This window comes from Cibotium barometz, chromosome 29 (assembly GCF_041138505.1).
Source record: "Cibotium barometz isolate CiBa-2024 chromosome 29, ASM4113850v1, whole genome shotgun sequence".
Taxonomy (NCBI): Eukaryota; Viridiplantae; Streptophyta; class Polypodiopsida; order Cyatheales; family Cibotiaceae; genus Cibotium; species Cibotium barometz.
In genome coordinates this window covers 49,596,351-49,609,962 of record NC_141074.1, presented here as the reverse complement: position 1 = coordinate 49,609,962, position 13,612 = coordinate 49,596,351, and the positions used below count along the sequence as shown (strand labels likewise).

The 13,612-nt window shown below is 45.1% G+C and overlaps 1 protein-coding gene across 1 annotated transcript in view; it reads right to left on the bottom strand.

Annotated features, from left to right (window-relative positions):
• LOC147622306 (ubiquitin carboxyl-terminal hydrolase 2-like) overlaps positions 1-12,192 on the bottom strand; it is a 34,246-nt gene extending 22,054 nt beyond the window's left edge. The window contains exon 1 of the mRNA XM_086823408.1: positions 8,287-12,192. Within this exon, the coding sequence (XP_086679534.1) occupies positions 8,287-11,858 (3,572 nt within the window). The 5' untranslated portion in view covers positions 11,859-12,192. The remainder of the gene's footprint in view (positions 1-8,286) is intronic.
• Positions 12,193-13,612: the final 1,420 nt, after the last annotated feature.

Here is a 13,612-nt window from a genome sequence, read left to right as displayed (position 1 = left end):
CTTCTGCACCGTTTCAAGCATGGCTCAGGCCGAAGACTACGACAGTTCCTCACGAAGTTTCAGGACCGAGGAACTCATGAAGCGGTATGGCTCGACAAAGAATTTTTCGAAGACTATCCGGCATTATTGACGGATTATTTGGAAGCTATGCAGCTTCCGTCAAGTTAAGCAGAAGGGGATGTCACGTGCATCCCGCACTTGGATGCCACGTAGACATTCTGTACAGTAGGTGCAGGACCTGGGATGGTGAACTGGTCCCATGTGAGCCCAGTCCGGGACGAGTCAGCCAGGGATCCATCTCAGTCGTCCGAGGTCAGCTGTGCATTGTCCTGCACATGAGTCCAAGGTCAGGTGTGCACTGTCCTGCACATGAAACAGTGCCAGTCCGCGCTGTGAGTCTCCCTCTAGAATGATGTCAGTGGTTCTGGGTATCTGGTATGGTACCGGATGCCAGATCACTGAGTAGATTATGTTTAGGACAAGGGGCCAGCCCATAGGGCTACCCCGGATCTGAGTGTGGGCACGGGAATGGTGTAGAACCACCCCCAGGAAGGCCCAGGCTGAACCCACCAGCCATGGAGGGGCTGTAGGACAGCCCTAGGGCACAGATCAGGCAATCTCCAGGAGATTACAGCCTTTATATGGCTGTAGGGCATGTATGGGGCAGCCCATACAGGCTGCCCAGCCCATAGATTGTGGGCAAAGGCTATGCCCAGCCTTCTAGAAGCAAGCGCCTACCTCCCCAGCTTGCTAGGAAAATTATGCAGAATTTATTAGGATTTATTTGAGCATTTAATGCTGAATTTACTCAGTCGTGGGACATGGACTGTTTTTCAGCTGGCCGACTGCTCATGATGGGAAGTATAAATAGGCCAGCCCATAACCATGTTTCCACCTCATAATTCACCAAGAGCTCCAAGCAACCAAGGGCCAGGACAGCCAAGAACATTGCTAAAGCTAAGGGGTGAAGGACTGAAGGTCAAGGGCAGGTTTTCCAGCCAAGAAAAGGTCAAGTACTTTGTATTTGTTTCAGATTTACATCATTCTAATAAAGCAAATACACCATCCGTGGTGGGGGCCCTACAGAGGGTAATTGGGACCCAATACTGTGTCCTTCTCCATCTCCCCCTTCTCTCTCTATTTTTCTGCACATCGTCTTTCAGTTTGTGCGTTAATTCCGTCGCGAAAAGAGTGCTGTTTTTTCTGAGTTTTGAAGTACCGATCCTTCTCCGAAGCTTCCGCATATTACAAAATATGTATGGTGGTATGCAGCCAGGTATGCATAATGGAATGTTTGGAAACATGACTGGAATGTATGGCATGCTAGGTGTGGGAATGGGTAATGTTGACCCAATGATGGGCATGAATGTTGGGGGCAGCAATCTTGCAAAGCCACTTCCATATGATAATCTAACGCCTATGGGTAAGGCGAAGGATTATAAGGAAGGGGGAGCTGCAGTGCAGTTTGATACATTCAGTGGAGCCAAAGATAAATTGATAGCAATTACCTTTTTACAGCAGATTGATGCTGCTTTTTCTGGTGGGAATTACACAGAGTCCTCTAAGGTGAGGAAAGCTGCCACTTTTCTCAAAGGCAATGCATTGCAGTGGTGGTCTACTCTTCTTTTGCAGGGCATAGCACCCACTACTTGGGTACAATTTAAACAGGTCTTCTCTTCCGTATGGCTCACATCTACATTTGAGGTGGATGTTATGACTGCATGGCACAAGTTGGATGCTTCAAAATGTGAGAATTTGGAAGATTATAACAAGAAGTTTTGGGAAGCTTTACTCCCAGTGACTTCTTACCGTGCAGTGCCTTTGTCTGTGCAGGTAGAGAAGTATTGTTGTGGGCTGCCCAAGGAGGTACGAGATTATTGTATCAAGACTCGAGTAACGAACATGTCACAGATGATAGAGAATGCTATGACAGCTAATGTGTTACTCACTGGAGGATCATCTGGGTTTAAAGGCAGTAAGAACTTGAGCAAGAAAGCTGAAAAATCTGGGCATGCTTCACGTGATGCTAAAGGGTCTTCAGAGACACAGTATAAGAAGTTGCCAATGCCCAAGAGAACTTCTGAGGAAAGACAGGCTTTGAGAGATGCTTGGAAATGTTTTTACTGTACTGAAGAGGGACATATGTCATTTAATTGTCCCAAGAGAAAGTCCCAAAAGGACTCTGACAATAAAGGAGAGCCCAAGTCAAAGAAACCAAAACCTTCTGCAGGGTTAGTTCCTGATCTTGTGGGGGAACAGCCAGGTGGTGAAGAGACAGAGTTGTGCAGGGCATGGGGCAAAGTGAGAGATCAGAATGCCTTGATATTCTTTGACACAGTTGCTAGAGCCAACTTTATTTCACCAGATTTGGCTGGCCGATTGGGGATCCGTGCGGAGGAGATGGGGCCGTTATATGAGGCTAACATGGCTTAATGGTTGTGATGTTTTGTTGGGTATGCCATGGTGCCACAAAGTACATGCGGTGGTGGATACATATAATAGGAAAATCACTCTGACTCATAGAGGGAAAGAACATGTATTGGATGTGAAACTCAAAGGGGAATCTGTTCCTGTTGTATCCGCTTCGGCGATTTCATCAGTAATGAAAAAGCATCTTTCCACGTACTTGATTTATGTAAAGGATGCAAAAGATGATGAGTCTAAATCTAATTTGTCTATGTTAGATAAGGACAGGACGTTTTTCCGAGTCATTGCCAGGAGAGCTTCCTCCTGAGAGGCCAGAAGATCATGCCATTGATCTAATTCCTGGTAGTACTCCACCGAATAGACCGCCGTACCGTGTTAGTGCAGCCCAACAGGAAGAGATTATGAGTCAGGTGCAGGAGCTTTTGAATAATGGGTTGATACAGCCTAGCTCATCACCCTTTTGCTCACCTGTACTCTTGGTGCAAAAGAAGGATGGTTCTTGGCGCATGTGTATTGACTTCAGGGCGCTGAACAAGAACACCATCAAGAATCGATTCCCCATACCGAGGATCGATGACATTTTGGACCGCTTACAGGGCTCCACAGTCTTTAGTCGCATTGACTTGAAAAGCGGGTATCATCAGATACGCATTAGACCCGAGGATGTGCATAAGACAGCATTCCGAACCACGTTTGGGTTGTATGAGTTTTTGGTTATGCCCTTTGGTTTGACAAATGCACCTGCCACATTTAACAGAATGATGGACAGGATTTTCAGGCCTCATAGAGCGTTTGTGGGCACATTCTTTGATAATATGATTGTGCATTCACAAACTGAGGAAGAGCATAGAACGCATTTGGCCATTGTGTTTGCAGAACTCAGGAACCATAGGCTGGTTGTTAATGGCAAGAAGAGTGAGTTTTTCTTGCAAGAGATACATTTCTTGGGGCATATCGTGTCTAAGCATGGAGTCCGTATGGATCCACCAAAGGTGGAAGCTATTCTTAATTGGCCAGATTTGAGGACCGTGCATGATGTACGCAGCTTTCTAGGATTGTGTTCCTATTACAGGCACTACATACGGTATTTTGCTGAAATTGCTTCGCCTCTTCATGCATTGACAAAGAAGGCAACTCCGTTTAGATGGGCTGATCGGGAAATTACAGCATTCAAAAAGCTCAAAGAAAAGCTTACTTCGGATCCAGTATTGGTGTTACCGGACCTCCGAAGGCTTTTGTTGTCCAGTGTGATGCATGCGGAAGTAGCATTGGTGCAGTTCTCATGCAAGAGGGACATGTGATAGCCTATGAGAGTAGAATATTGCAAGATGCCGAGAAGCATTTACAGGTTTTTGAGAAAGAGATGTTGGCTGTAATTCACGCTCTTTCTATATGGAAACACTACTTGCTTGGGGCTGATTTCACTGTGCAGACAGATCATCAGACCTTGCGTTATTTCCTCACGCAAACTAAGCTTTCAGAGAAGCATATGCGTTGGGCAAACTTTTTGTCTATGTTTCACTTCCAGATTGTGCATGTGGAAGGCAAAAAGAATATAGTGGCAGATGCTTTGTCACGCAAGCCACAGGTCTCCGCAGTTTCACTTGCTTATCATCATGAGCTTGATGAAATGAAAGAGCAGTATGCCCATGATGAGAACTTTGAAAGGTTGTATGATCACATGTCTGAGGGTCAGCGGCATGAGCATTATACTCTCAGAGATGGGTTTCTATTGATGCATGGCAGACTGTGTGTTACCAGGCCATTGCGCCTCAAGGTTATGATTGAAAGTCATGCTCCACCATATGCAGGTCATAGAGGTATTGACGCCACCGTAAAAGCAGTGGAGACTTTCTTTTATTGGCCAACCTTGAGAAGAGATGTTGATGCCTTTGTGAGACAATGCATCGTATGTCAGAAGGTAAAGTTTGACCGTCAAAAGACACCAGGGTTATTACAGCCTTTACCTATTCCAGATAGACCTGCCATGGATTTTATATTTGATCTTCCACGGACACAAACGGGCAATGATGGCATTTGGACTATCATTTGCAGGTTCAGTAAGCAGGCTCATTTCATTCCCGTGCGTAAGACGATCAAAGTGGATCATATGGTGAAGTTGTTCATGGCGAACATCTTCAAGTATCATGGCTTGCCTACGTCTATCATTAGTGACCGTGATCCACGGATGACGAGTTTGTTCTGGAGAGGGTTGTTTGACAACATGGGTACAACTCTCAAGTTTTCATCGTCATTTCATCCACAAACAGATGGTCAGTCAGAAGAGGCTAACTCTACAATGTTGGATCTTCTCAAGTGTTATGTGTCAGAGCACAAGTAACAATGGGAAAAGTATCTTCCTTTGGTGGAGTTTGCATATAACAACACTGTACATACCTCGACAGGCAAGGCGCCTTTTGAGATTGTGGAAGGAGGGAAGAAAGTACCACCCATTTTGCACACAAAGGATAAGATCTTTGAGGCTGATCAGTATGTGGAAAACATGGATGAAGCTTATCGGAGAGTTAAGTTGGCACTCCAGAAAACTCAGCAGAAGCAAAAGAAAGCCGCAGACCGTCACAGACGTGCTTTAGAGTTTGCATTGGGTGATTGGGTTCTTTTGCGCTTTGAAAAGGCTAGACTCAAGAAGATGAAGGGTAAAGAGCGCTTATTGCCTAAGTTGAGCATGCGTTATTATGGGCCTTTTCAGGTATTGGAAAAGATTGGTGAGGTAGCCTATCGTTTGAAGCTACCAGATCACTGGAGGATTCACAATGCTTTTCACGTGAGTCTCCTTTGAGTCAAAATATTAAATGATTCACATGTGGGGTGCCCGGACAGAGATAATGATGTGTGGACATCCCTAGGTGTGAAGGGGGGAACTAAAACATTAATATTTTAATGTTTTATTGAAGGTTGCCCCTAGGCCTTAGTGGCCCCTAGGGAACTTTAATTATTATTAAAGTTGGGGCCCTAGGACAAGTTTGGAGAGGGGACAACTCCACTTTTGGAGTGCATGCCTCTCTCTCTTCTCTCTCTCTCTCTCTCTCTCTCTCTAGCTTTTGGGCAATCGTGCAAGTCTAGGCGTGGAGAAGAGGAGAAGCAACGTGGGACTACTGTTTTGCTGTTTTCTGCTGCTGTTTTTCTGTGCAAACCAGCCGTACAGTCCACGTGTGCAGCCCATACAGCCCTGTACGACTGCAAGTACAGTACGGCTGTCTTCTCTGCTGTGGGTTTCACTGTTGGTACAGGCGGCGCTGACAGGCTGAGCAGGTACAGGCTGAACTGTGGGCTCAGACAGAGGCTGTACTGCAGGTACAACCGTACGGACAGCACGTACAGTTATCTGTACGACTGCTGACAGGTGGCTGTACTGCAGGTACAGAACTGTACAGCAGGTACAGTCGGGTACAGCAGGAGCAGGCGCACCAGTACCCTCAGGCGACAGCAGAACTGTCCGTATAGTTCTATACAGACAGACTCTGACAAGTGTGTAGAAGCTGTATGGATTGGTACAGTACAGATTTTCAGGTCTGTACAGTCAGGTACAACACTGAAGTGGATGCAGATAGGAAGGTACAGACAAGTACACATGTGAAGCAAAGTTGTTGAAACAAGTGTGCAAGTACAGACTGGTACAATTACTTCCTCCGATGCAGATCCACGAGCTGATTTTGGTAAGCTCTGAATTTGTTCATCTATCTCTCTTTCTATTGCCTTATATCTGTTGCAGATTTGAGCTATCTGGCCCCTTGTGAGAGGAGGGGTATGGCAGATTGAAAAGGGTGGAGACAAAGATTGAACAGTGAATGTATGTTTGTACTGAGATGTTGAATCATGTGCATGAGATATGCCAGATGTATGCTCATGGCTGCCCTGCTAAATGGTCTTGGCTGATCAGAGGGAGGCACAGAGTGTTGCTTTGAGACACAGATCTGTGTGTGTGAATCCTCTGTGCTAAGAGGTATTGTGGGCTGTCAGATTGGACATACAGGTGTATTCTCTTGGCTGATTTTGTTGTACTCAACCTTACATATTTTTGAAATTGAATAAAGAAATAACGCAAGGGGCACCAAGCTTTGGGGCCAACAGGTGTCGTTTGATTTTCAGATTTGGGGCACTCTAGCTCTAATCAAATTTGTTTTCATATCTAGACTACAAGTGGACAGGTGACTGCTAGTCTACCGTACTTTGGTTTCTACCAGAGGCCGGTTTCACTATGACAAGATGCCACCACACCCTATATATGGCTTTTTGACTTCCCATGCTCTCGCATATGGAACAATCCACCAAAACTTCCAGTCAGTCCTGCGACAACCCAAGAGTAGCTACACAAATTGCCACCTCCAACACCCTCCCTCAATTCAAGCACCTCGAACAACAAAGGCTAGGACCACACAAGCCCGAGCTCTGATACCATGTCAAAGTCACGCAACAACAACACGCACACCACCCCAAGGCACTAAGCAACGTCAATGGTTGGGCTCCCACGAGCTTGTACACAAGCCTCTAACACGACTCAATTAGCTACGGCACCGGTCGCATTTCCCCAAGGATGTCCCAGGGTTCCTCCACCGAACTATGAGACAGAATCGTCTCCGAAGATTTCGGTTAGAGCAGGCATATGCCAGACGTGGATACCCCCCGAAGCTAATCTCCTAGCCGTTGCTCCCCCAAAAAACCCGGCCGGAGGAGATATCTATGACAAGGTGCCACCACACCCTATATATGGCTCTTTGACTTCCCATGCTCTCGCATATGGGATAATCCACCACAACTTCCAGTCATGCGACAACCCAAGAATAGCTACGCGAATTGCCACCTCCAACATTAGGTACATAACAAGTTACAATATGCGTGAGGTACATGTGCATATAGAACATGGTATTTCGGCAGATGCCAGAGAGCTCTTTGGTTTTTGCGACGGAAACATGGTCCACCAACATCAATCTCTACAAGAGCATAGGTGAACCATGTAGGATAGAGAGAAGTGAGAAGATTATCCAGCAAGTGGAGGACCAATTGGCAACTTGCCGACAATTATGGCTAAAAGCTTATAAATAAAGTATGAAAGCTTATAAATAAAGCATGAACGTTCCTAAATAAAGTAAGGGCCAATAATGAAATTGATGATTTTCCAAAGAAGTTACTTCAATGTTCTGTGAAGAAGATTTTCTTGGACTGGAGAACGGCATATAGAGGGCTGGTCGGATCTGATACACACGGCCTGCTCTTTCTTTGAAGTCGATGTTAAGATGGCAGAGTAATAGAAGTTGACCTTTTTTATTGAAATATTAAAGTGGTATGCAAACTAGGATATAAAAGCTTTAATATTTTATGCTGTAAAAATTTTTCGAAAATAAAAAACTTCATCGCTTAGAAAAAACAAATAGCCGACAGCTTTCAACCGGGAGAAATCAACAAAATTGGCTTGCGCATGACTTCGTGGAGTTCACGAGTGTTATATTTCATATCTTCTCTAATAGGTGTACAGCCTCTAAACCCTAATTCAACGATTAGCAGATTGCCAAATATTACACATAAACAGAAGTAAAAACTAAAAACGTCTAAGGGCTTGCTTCCTTCTTCACCTCCAACCTTAGTATGGCCTAACTCTTCTGCACGACACTTTCCTGAAGCCCACAATTGGTATTTCCTTGAATCGTGCTATTTCCATGTGCTAAGCCACAGAACCCTTGCCTAATGCTTGCCATGTGGCCAATTAATGCTCTAAGGTGTAAACCCTTTTTAAGTCTTTCACCTTAATCACTCAATTAATGCCTCAGGGAATCCCATCGATACAGGACATGTAAGAGTATCTAAAAAACAAAAAGAGGCAAATATAGTTATCCAACATACCTGGGATCCAAAAATGGCCGAAGATCTAAAACCTCCGGAAAGGTAACATGGCCAGTTAGCTTGTTTAATCGTCCACGGATGTCCTGGGCAAACCTTTTCAAATGCACAGTCAAAATTGGTGGGGCCTTGCTGATTGATAGCTTCTTGGTAGCATCCCTTTTCACAAGCTTCTCTGGCTGCTGCTGATTTTTAGCCTTACACTTTTCTGTCTTTGAGGATTTGCCTATGGGACCGGCCACCTTTTCCTTGCTCAAGCTTGACAATGTATCAGAGCGTATACGCCCTAGACTAGTGCAATGCACTTGCACCTCTTTTTTGCTTGAGGGGTGGACAATAATAGACCTTTCTGTCTGTAAGCTTTGAGCACTGCCTGTGCTGTCTTGAGGACCCAATTCTCCACTACCTACTTCATTGTTTCGATCCACCGTAGGCATGTCAGCTAACCTCTCAGTGATGTTTTCACCATCTACTAGAGTGCTCGCTTCATTGTCCACCTGACATAGGGGAGACTGACTCCCACAAAGTTGACCACTATCTAGTTTGTTCAACTTAGCACTACCATTGCAAATCCGCTCCCACTTGTGATCCCCAACTGCAGACACATCAGAGTTATCTTTCATGATCCCATTAGAACCACCTGACAAGGCTTCACCATCTTCTGAATCTGGAAGGTATCTGCTTCCGTTTTCAGTACATCTCACTGAATGACATTTAGCCCGGTCGCTAAGATTCCCAGTTGAATACACCATGGAGCTGGCTACATCCTTTCCCACTGGTTGTTCTGTGAGACCTTTGCCCAGGTCCCCACCACCCACCACGTCTTTGGTAGACAGACAACACTCTGTGTTCTTACCAACAGTATCTAATACTGAGGAAAGTGTCTTCTCCTTTATACGTCGAGAGCAGCTTTCACATTCCCATGCATTTCCCCCAGACAACAACTCAGACTTGGTAAAATCTGCTAGGCAACCTTCAAGGGACATAGGTAAAATGGGATCCTCATATTCGCCTGATCTCCGAGAGCCCACCGCAATCTCACCCCCATCAAAAGCTGCAGTGTCTGCCTCCCAGCTACCATCATCCACAGAACTCTCTTCTGTAACCTGATAACCCTCTATGTTACCTCCAAAAGATTCTCCACTCTGATTGATCACAGAAAGGCTCTCGTCTTCCTCAAAAAGCTGAGAGAATCCATCAAGACAATCCCCCTCCTGCTCCAAGAGTGAGGTTGATACATCCGAACTGCACTTAGCTGCTGCCTCTGTGGACTCTGATGATTCTTCTCCTCTAGAATTGCTTGACAACTCTAGATGCTCATAAGGCAGCAACAAAATCCCCGATGCCAAAGGCAATGGCCCATCCTCTTCCTCAGACTGGGCCAAAGCTTTTTCACCCTCCTTGTCTCCAGGCATTTCATATACATCTGTACCAGAACTTTCTAAAGAAAGCTTACTGTTTTGCAAACCTGCACCTGGCACAACACCAACAGATGTGTTCCTGCACACCGCATCTACTGGTTTGCTTGAATGCAAGCTACTGCTGTTGTCAAGAGTTGAAGGCTCTAATGCAGTTATAAGGGCATTTCCTGAAATAAAGTCTTCTTCACCAGCAATCAAGGTATTCTCACTGATTTGTGCACAGTTTAGAACATCACAAGGTCCCCGTAAAGAGCCTTCTGCAGACTGTACTCCACCCCCGACAAAATCCAACCATCCAAAATCATCCTCGGCAGAATTATTAATGGGAGCAACTTTTGAAGAACTAGCTTCCTCTGCTGAGAGTGAATCAATCTGATCGGCTTGAGCAGATGAAGAGACCTGTGAAGAGACCTTCTTGTTCTCAACTATGGCTGGACCCAATGCATGGGAAGTTTCTTGTGAACCTGTCTTTTGAGCTGCTTTGGTGTGTTTCACATCCCTGTACAAGGACCCCTTCTGAGATCTTCCCTCGACAGAAGATGATGTGCCCTGGTTTGCACGTGCCTGAGCTTTCTTCAAAGTCTGCCTGGCGGGGATTTGTAAAGAGAGATCAAGCATAGGTTCATACACAACAGATGAATGCCCACATTCACAGCAACGGACAGTACTACAAAGCTGACCTCCAAAGAAACTCTCCACAAAGGTAGTACTGGCTTGGGTGAGGGTTGGCTTTTCAGCGTTTCCATGCTCCCTTTCTTCCACGGGTGGTTCTGAATCGCCAGCTTCTCCATTCTGTATCGGCACTCTGCTTGCTGATACGCTCACAACTTTCTTGTATCCTCCATCGGTGGTGTTCTTGGCCTTCACACAGCGTTCTTCTGAATTCAATCCTTCCAGCAAACATCTCAAAAGCTCATGGCTGTCCTGTTGTTGAAAACCCTTGAAGCGGGGAGCCTTTGCACAGATGGCACCAAAGAGAGACCTCGGATTGCAGGCTCCTCCACTATTTTCCCATACAGATCGACCCTTCCCACCTTTTTTCAAGCCAGATTCATGACCTGATGTTTCTAGAGGTGCCATTGACACCTGGCCACCACTGTCGGGGTTAGTTTCTATATATAACCTTCTCAAGGATGATGTAAGCGGTCCTTCACCATCCCGCAGATCTTGACTGAAGTAGTCTCGAAGCATATCCAATGCTAGGAGGTTTTGCATAACAGAATTGAAGAAGCATGTGTTGCCCAAATTCATCAGACCTCTTACTGTGCGCTTCCTTTGTGACCCGGTGAAGTGCGCGCTTTTCAGTGGGCTTGGGTTCAAAACATCAGTGGAGTTTGAATGAGATGCAGTATCAATGACACATCTAACAGGCTCAATTGTATAACCCCTCTTTCCTGGATCCTTCAAAAATCCTGTTTCTTTCACTAGCTTTTCATGCACAACTTTCACTGCCTCCTGTAAAGGACTGCTGCTGCTCACTAGCTGCCGGTTGACATCGACATCGCACAGCAATGCTGGCGGAAATGTGTACTCCACGGCCATGTTGCACATAAAGCACCAGCAGACAAGACTATCCCCGGCCTGCAAAGCCAGGGGATGCTTTGCAAAGAGAGAGTGCTTCCAGGCATGTCCGGTGGGAGCTCCGTTGTTGTCATCCCCCTTCCCGTTCTCTGCAATGTTCTCCTGCTCCTCATCAGCAGGCCTTTTACTTTGGTGGGCTAAGAGTGCCCCACATGCAACATGGCCGCATGCTAGGCAGACCCATTTCTTCTCCTGATGAGACAAACTTTGCACTGTAGCTGTCGCAGCTGCTGCCTTTTTTCGGGTAGATCTGCCTTTGCTCTTCTTGCCCGTGCCAGCTTTACCATCTTTGACACAATCCTGGCATTGAGTGAGGCTGAACTTGGACTTGGAAAGCAGGGAAGAGAGCTTGTCGATGTTAACACCTCTCTCAAGATGTCTGCACGTCTTTCCACATCCACCCATCATTGGGGAAGGGGCCAAAACCTGGTGGGCGGGAGACTCTTGATCAACAGAGTGAGAAGTCTCCTGTGGATCGCACGCAGGAGAGGGTGATGCGGGACTGGGAGACTTTGGTGCTGAGAAAGGCGTCCTCAGATGGACCTGCTTTTTCTTGCTTCTCTTCCCCGCCATAAAAATACACTGTCCCCCGCAGCAAATCAGAAAAGAAGAAGGATTGATACGCACCGTTATGGCCGCGCCCACAAAGCTTGATCCCGAACCTCGATGAGAAAAGCTGCTTGGGGCAAAAAGCAAAAAGTGATGCTCCGATTTCAGAAGGAATCAGAGCTGGGAGGAGAAAGGGAGGGGGGGCTAAATGGCATAGCAAAAGGAGAGACTCCTTATGCTGCTAGTCACAAAGGCGATGCTAGTGGAAGTCCAAGAGTGATTGATGCCGTCGGAACGCTCCAAGCAAAGGTGAAATGAAAAATGAACTCATCACCCTCCCTCATTAGCTTTCCATGACATAGTGTCACTCTACATAACCATCATTTGTGGGTAAAATGGTGGATAAATCTCACTTAGTGCTCCTACATGTGTGAGGAACCTGAGGTTGGAACTCACACATGGATGGGTAGCATTGCTTAGGTGCCTAGTGCAACTCTCAAATGGATGGGTAGCATTGATCAAGGGCCCACCCAAACAACTTCTTTGATGGGAGGGCGTATTTGTAAATGTCATAAGTAGAATGTGTAGAATGTGTAGAATGTGGAAATGATACACATTCATATGCGTATCCATTTTTTGGCATATACAATCCCTCATATGATGACTTGTGACAAAACTCATGGCATTGCAAGCGTAGTGTGCCTTTTTGCTTTGTGTACTATTGACCACATAGATGGTTTCTAGTCATAGCATGTAGTTGTAATTCCATAAGCTTTTCCATGCCTATACTTGAATAATGTATCATACAAGTGTTCTCTTGTATCGCACATGCACATCAAAAAAAGTGATGCATAAGATAAAGGGTTAAAGGTGATGCTCATTCCATGCCACGGTGAATTGGAATAGCATATTTGTTAGTGCCCTTAGCAAAATGTGCAGTGGAAATAGATGATACACATTTGTAGCGGCATCCATTTTCTAGTCCCTCATATGACTTATGACTTAACGTTATGGAGTTCCAAGTGTAGTCTACATTTTGGTCTTGTTTGTATACTAAAAGAAAGCAAGAATTGTCCACATAGTTGGTTTCTAGTCATAGCAAGTAGTTGTGATTCCATAAGCTCTTTCATGCCAATACTTGAATAATCTACCATAATAGTCTTCTCTTGCATCGCACACTCACATCAAACAAAAAAGTGATGCATAAGATAAAGGGTTAAAGGCAAGGCTCATTCCATGCTTTGCTAAAATGATGCTAGCCTATATTCTTACTCAAAAAGGAAGATGAGATGATTAATCAAATCACACAATAGGCAAACTTTAGGTGTTGCTTTGTTGTGCTCATGGTCAAACTTATCATAATAGTACACAATGCACGTAATAGAATGGCCCTCAAAATGCATGCAACATAGACATTGTCCACCCTAATCTTGATGCAATGGGGGCACTATAAGCAATCATTCAATCTTTAAGTAGCAACATGGATACTTGTATATTTTACCTAGACAATCGTTAGAATAAATGATAGCAACTACCATAAATTCTCAAACCTAAAGATGCAAGGACTCTTCTAAAGCACTACATGTGGATGAATTCACATAGCAAACACAACACATTATTAGCTGATCATCCTTTTATGGCAAGCATGAGCTTCGTTTTGCCAACATACAAACAAGTATATTACAAACAACAAATTTCATAGAGAGATATTGATTTCAATAAAAACGATGAAATCATGTGTCAATCAACACTTCAAGAGCACATATGCCCCTTTACTC